This window comes from Atractosteus spatula, chromosome 1, assembly GCF_055471065.1.
Source record: "Atractosteus spatula isolate fAtrSpa1 chromosome 1, fAtrSpa1.hap1, whole genome shotgun sequence".
In the NCBI taxonomy this organism is placed as follows: domain Eukaryota; kingdom Metazoa; phylum Chordata; class Actinopteri; order Semionotiformes; family Lepisosteidae; genus Atractosteus; species Atractosteus spatula.
In genome coordinates this window covers 6486582-6493543 of record NC_142706.1, presented here as the reverse complement: position 1 = coordinate 6493543, position 6962 = coordinate 6486582, and the positions used below count along the sequence as shown (strand labels likewise).

Genomic DNA, 6962 nt, shown 5'->3' with positions numbered 1-6962 from the left:
TTCCACATACATTTATTTTACTTTCTGCTTCTGTATGGAACAGCGCATTATGTGTCAAATACCAGCAATATGGAGATATTAAGTAAACCGTTAAGAAAAAACATCAATGCCTCATTTCACCCAATCTATTTTTAATCATCTTAGTACTCACTTGTGTGGTTAACTTTATATACAACGTAAAAATATACTGGGAAAAAGTCATGTTCAGTTATGCACAAATATGGGCTCTAAAGCAAAAAGCAACACAAAGTTTTCAGAGTTTGAAATAATTGTATTAAACATACTATTATTGTTTAGTGTCATAGTGTCATAGTTCATATGATCTTGGAAGAACAAATTAATGTCTAAATATCACTGAAAAGTGTGAAGATATAAAATTTAATACAACGTTCTTCATATAATTGAATCTTATTTCTGTTCAAATTGTTAAGCATTTGTCTGAGATAATGTCATCTACGAATGATTCTTAAGAAAGAAAACATGTTTCATTCGTTAATTGGTGGTTAACGAATGATTCTTTCTGATGTAAGCACTGTAGTATATAAACACCTGGTGCCAGTTGCTTAAATAACCGTTTCTTCATTTTCTATTAAGGAATATTTAAACTCATGCTTTTTATGTATATTTCTCTGAAGTAGCAAAACAATCATAGTGACTGAACATGAATAAAAACTCCAAGAAAACACAGACATGTGTCTCACAAGAAGGGGTACTTAAAAAGAAAAAAAGGGTTGATATTCTGTGGGAAATCTGGTAGTGGCATATACTATATACAGTCGAAACAGGATGTATGGAAGTGTATAAATTTGGAAACCTAAACATTATTTGTTTTTCTGATGAGATTTAATTACATGGACTCAAAAACTAGTCATTTTCAAACCACTTGGGTACTTCCTGAAAATATACCTGATGACAGAAGGAAATGTAGGCGTTAAAGTGTCAAGGTATCACCCTTGTGACATCAGAAAATGTTTTCTGGTCACTGATTGGTTTTCAGAAATCTTAAAGAGAGTTTAAATGCCAAGAGATAAAAGTATTTTTCAGTGAGCAAATACAGTGTAACTCCAAGATACTAAACCTCTAAACACTGACCACGTACACAGGAGTTCACAACAGCAGCAGTGAGAAGTTAAACAGTCATACACCACCGAGAGCACCTTTCTTGGCTACAGGTAAGGATTTTGATTTTTAGTATTATTGTTTTCTGTTTTTACACATATTCTTTTTGTCTAGAGGTGTGCATAAACAGTTTAAAACCTTGTACATGAAATTTGTTCATTTACTAACATGTCAGCTATATCTTGTTAGAATGAAGGTTCAATAGACTTAGAAGAAATATGTATCAGTGATCATTAAGAAATGTTTAAGAAATAATATTAAAAATTATTTTGTACTTAACTATATTGTATGTCTATGTCTATTTAACTTAACAATACTTTATATAGTTTTTAACTCCTAACTGGGTAATTAGATTTCAGGTTTTTGTTTTGATGAACATTTTAAAATTTTCCTCAAAGTCAATTTTAAATGTGCTTTCAGCTCTTAAAATGTTGAATGGGATATGGAAATGGTATCAACTCTCACCCGATTACTGACTATCAGAAAAATAAGTGAGCAAACTCTTAATTAACACATTAAGGAGAGTATGCATAGAATTATGTATGCTGGAATTGCTGGAGCAATATGTTTGAAGTATTTTTTAAAGAAAATGAAGAACTTAATGCAGAAATATGGAAACGAAAATCTCAACACACCACACCTAATGGAGCTCAAACTGAGAGACACAGGGTTCCCCCAGGGCCAAAGTTGATGACCAGTGCTACAAGTATGTGGTGCCCTTTAAGTGTCAAGATTAATACAAAATAAATAAATAGTACCTTAATTAAAAAAATATAAATCTTCAAAAGTCTCAGAGTCCATAACGGTTCCATAAACATTAGAAGACTGTCCCTGGTTTTCCTGATAAAATTAGGGCCTGAATCAGTACATTCTGGACAAACAGATGGACTGTAGTTATGCAATATGATCTAACTTATCAAGCTAGACCATTCAGTGCCTTATTTGTAAGATGAAGAACCATACAATCCTTGGAATTCTGAATTTTACTTTACTAAGGATGGCTTATGTGCTGATGCAGAAATACTTTTACTATTTTTACTACTTTTTCCCACATAAGCTGCAAAATTTAGATATACTAAAGCCTCATACAGAAGCCTTAGACAAGTACCTTAGAAGGTAACCCAATGTCTAAGGCACAACAGAAGTCCATTTTTGATTAAATAAAGGCATGCATCAGTATTTCATTATTGGAAAGGCAGCATAAGGTCTCAACCAAGCGATGTCACCTAGGAGAAAGGGAAATATCCTTATGGAATTCCTAACATCTAATTTAAATTTAAAAATGGGGTCAAAAGTAACACCAAGGCTTCTAATTTCCATTTCATTTCAGTATCATCAACAACTTTGAAACAATGAAATAAGATCTCAAGAACTGAATTAAAACCTAGTTACAAAAACAATGGTTTTACCTTCCTCAGAGTATGGTCATGTCTCTTCTACCTGATGCCCATGAAGGATTCGGCCATCTATAACTTCCACATGTCCAATTAGATATACAGTACAATATACAGTACAGTATATCTATATACAGTAATGTGGTTTGAGAATGTAGGAAGTGTTCATGAAAAAATATCAACAAACTCCAGTAAGTAATGTAATGAAATATCCTTTGTATTATTAAGAAGAATTGAAAATAACATTACATGCAGTTACAGTAAATTACCCTACACATGTGCACATGGCATGCATATCTTGGAGCGAGACAGTGCTGTTAGTTTGTGGTGTCCTTGGTATTTATCTTGGCACAGGGTTGCAGAAACATAGATTATGCGGTTGCCTCAACCTTAGTTCATGTTATGTTTTTTCTGAGGTAGTTTTATATTTCATGTAACAGCCTATATACTATCCTTTTAAGGATATGGCCCAGATGTTGTGACTGCAGTTAATCTTACAGGTTTATTCAAATGAAATGAGGATAAGATTACATAAAGTGTGTATGGAGAAGCAGAAAACCGAGAAATATTCAGCAACGGTAATAATAGATACCAAAATCCAGGCTGAAGTGGAAGATTACCTTTGTATTTATGCCATACACAAAGAAGTGTATTAATTACAAAAACATTTATAAATTCATGACTTGTCTTAGTCATTGGGCTCCCCCAAAACAATAAAGTTAATTTATTATTTAAATAAGCCTGAAACTCTGCTAAACAATTATGTGACTTTGAGGCTCTTGCTATTCTACTGGTGTACATACTGTACATTCATGATTCTCTTAGCAAACAGCAGGCTTTGAGATTGCATAATGGAAACCTGATTTTTTCAACATTTCTCCCACCTGTAAATGCTGGTATCTGCTGTCAAAACATTAAAGAGGGCCGCAGCAGTTCTTGTAAAATATCTGATATTCCAAACCTCTCATTACTTCAAACTGTTACGTCTTTTTCACAGGTGATTGCGTGACACCATGAAGATCTTTATTTTATTAACATCCCTTCTAGCTGTGGCATCTGCTGTGCCTGTAAGTAGACTGGGATATGTATTGTTTTTCCAGCTAATAATTTAGAAAACAATAGAATTGCTTGTACTATACTTGTCGTGTTACACTTTTGTACTTATTCAAAATTAATATGTTAATATGGACATTTTGTTTGATTATCTCACAGTAATGAAGGTCACTTATTCAACATCCTGTTTGCTCATTGATTTTCAATATATGTACTTCTTCTTTTTCCTAGACATTCTGGTATCGAAACAAAATCGGTACTCAGGAGGACAACTCAGAAATCCATGGGGTATACTAGCTATTCTCTCCTTGAAATCTTAACTTTTTATTTCACATTTAGTAAGATGTTTGGCAACCTTGATACAATATGATAGAATATCTGTCACATCTGCAATTTCATTGAAGACTCCGCACTGACTCCCATTTGAAATCGATCACATTCAGCTCAAACTTACGAAGAGGGAAACGTCTATGATACCCTTCACAGCACAGTGATAACACAACAAATACTGTAAATGGCATGCACAATTGGGGATGTACTGTATGTATTTAAAGAAATACTTCTCATAATAATTGGTAATACTGGTATTTATTTCTACAGAATTAGTTTAATGTTATAACAATATAAGTGTATTATTTAAATGTTTTTTCTAGAATTAAATCTCACAGAAGTAATAATGTTTTGTGAATTTATATTGCAAATATCTACCAGTACTATTGGAAAAGCTAATACTTTGATTCCTATGTGTCAATTTAGGGCACTATTGAGAATGGAGGCACACCAATTGGAACTGATGGGGCATTTGGAGTGACAGCAGGAAAAGGCAGTGATAACAAAGAAGTGGAAAGAAGTGATCCAAAAGTAAATGGGCTTAATGCTGTCCAACCCAGTAATGGTGGAAGTGTAAAAGTTCAACAAAAAAATGTAAATCATGCTGTTGTAAGTGCCACAAAGAATAATGTGAATGATTTTGGGAACACTATTCTCATTGAAGATTATGAGGTTGGTGATGCAGAGATAAGAGATAAACAGGAACTGCAGAGTCATGGTGCCAATTATGAATTTGATGATAAAGGAATGCATGGTGATGATCCAATGGCATTCTATGGAATACATGGTGATGATCCGATGACATTTTATGGAATGCAAGGAGATGATCCAAAAGCATCTGATGGAAATAAAAATGAAAATCAAGAAAATGATCATTCCAGTTCCAGTTCCAGCAGTGAGGAGAGTAAAAGTAGTGACTCCAGTTCTAGCAGTGAAGAAGGCAAAAGCAGTGATTCCAGTTCAAGTTCTAGCAGTGAGGAGGGTAAGAGCAGTGACTCCAGCTCTAGTTCCAGCAGTGAGGAGGGTAAGGGCAGTGACTCCAGCTCCAGTTCCAGCAGTGAGGAGGGTAAGGGCAGTGACTCCAGCTCCAGTTCCAGCAGTGAGGAGGGTAAGGGCAGTGACTCCAGCTCCAGTTCCAGCAGTGAGGAGGGTAAGGGCAGTGACTCCAGCTCCAGTTCCAGCAGTGAAGAGGGTAAGGGCAGTGACTCCAGCTCCAGTTCCAGCAGTGAGGAGGGTAAGGGCAGTGACTCCAGCTCCAGTTCCAGTAGTGAGGAGGGTAAAAGCAGTGATTCCAGTTCAAGTTCCAGCAGTGAGGAAGGTAAAAGCAGTGACTCCAGCTCCAGTTCTAGCAGTGAATCCAGTTCCAGTTCCAGCAGTGAGGAAGGTAAAAGCAGTGACTCCAGCTCCAGCTCCAGCAGTGAATCCAGCTCCAGTTCCAGCAGTGAGGAGGGTAAAAGCAGTAACTCCAGCTCCAGCTCCAGCTCCAGCTCCAGCTCCAGCTCCAGCTCCAGCAGTGAATCCAGCTCCAGTTCCAGCAGTGAGGAGGGTAAAAGCAGTGACTCCAGCTCCAGCTCCAGTAGTGAATCCAGCTCCAGTTCTAGCAGTGAGGAGGGTAAAAGCAGTGACTCCAGTTCTAGCAGTGACTCCAGCTCCAGCTCCAGCAGTGAATCCAGTTCCAGTTCCAGCAGTGAGGAAGATAAAAGCAGTGACTCCAGTTCTAGCAGTGACTCCAGCTCCAGTTCCAGCAGTGAGGAGGGTAAGGGCAGTGACTCCAGCTCCAGTTCCAGCAGTGAGGAGAGTAAAAGCAGTGACTCCAGCTCTAGTTCCAGCAGTGAGGAGGGTAAGGGCAGTGACTCTAGTTCTAGCAGTGACTCCAGCTCCAGTTCCAGCAGTGAGGAAGGTAAAAGCAGTGACTCCAGCTCCAGTTCCAGTAGTGAGGAGGGTGAAGAGAATGCTGAGCCAGATAATGGTACTAATGAACCAAGTATTTCAGAGTCTACCAATGATGTGGGCACTCAGAGTGTTCCTGTTACAGACAAACCAAACACTAAAAAGGTGATCAAGCCTCTTAAACAAGTTATCCAAAGAAAACAAGACAGCGTTGAAGACGATGACAATAGTAATGGCAGCAACGATACAAGTGACCAGAGTAGCTGAGGAAGAAAGTAAATCAAAAAAAGGGTATACTTTTCTAATTTATCTGTGACACAAAATCCTGTCCAGAATGGTATATACACATTATATAAACATGTTATGGGATGTTAAGGAAAGCATAGAAGAAAAATATATTTTGTTTTAAAAATCATTTAAAATGAAAAACAATAGATATATTTCCCTGTAGTACAAATGCTTGAAACTAAATATAAAAAATGTTCCAATATGATGTACTAATGCTCCAAAACATGACTAGAGTATTTTCAAGGTTAAAGTTTTCTGAGGTAGCTAAAGAGATATAAAAAAGAAACATTGGTGCTTAATTCTCAACAAATGGACTTGTAAACAAAAATACAAAGTTAAAAGAAACTAACTTACAACTGTCAATACTGCAGTAACTTCAAACTTCACCATGACTGTTGTGGAAACTTCTTGAAGTACATGTGTAATGATGCAGATTATTTGATAACTCAAAATGTGTTCTATGTAAAAAGCACTCTAAAGTTATTTCTAATAAAGATCTAAGTTGCTGAATATAACATTGGTGTTTACATCTTACAGACTAGACCACTCATACTAGAATCTTCCTGCTGCCAATATTGCAAACAGTAAATAATAGCCGCTTATAATCATATTTAGTCTTTAAAATCTGTAGTCATACAGAAAATTCCCTGCTAAATAATACACATCCCACTGAAAGTATTACATTTTGTAAGAACGAATGGGAGAAAGCTATATTAGAAATGTATGTTGGTCATAGACTTTTCAAAAGTTTTCTGACTTGAGTGCTAAAGGCACAGGTTATGCAGGAAATGTTACAACTTTAGCTCTAACAGTCATGCTGAGCACAAAAACTACATGTCCCAGAATGCACCGCTGTAGCTACACATCAAAAACAGTACAATGCAGAAT

At 36.3% G+C, this 6962-nt stretch overlaps 1 protein-coding gene across 1 annotated transcript; it reads left to right on the top strand.

The window, feature by feature from the left end:
* The first annotated feature begins 1111 nt into the window (after positions 1 to 1111).
* On the top strand, positions 1112 to 6053 carry LOC148840513 (uncharacterized). The gene is made up of 4 exons (XM_088927048.1): positions 1112 to 1172; positions 3511 to 3580; positions 3798 to 3854; positions 4323 to 6053. Exons 2-4 carry the CDS (start codon positions 3527 to 3529, stop codon positions 6051 to 6053), a joined length of 1842 nt encoding a protein of 613 aa, XP_088783174.1. The 5' UTR covers positions 1112 to 1172; positions 3511 to 3526.
* The last annotated feature ends 909 nt before the right edge of the window (positions 6054 to 6962 follow it).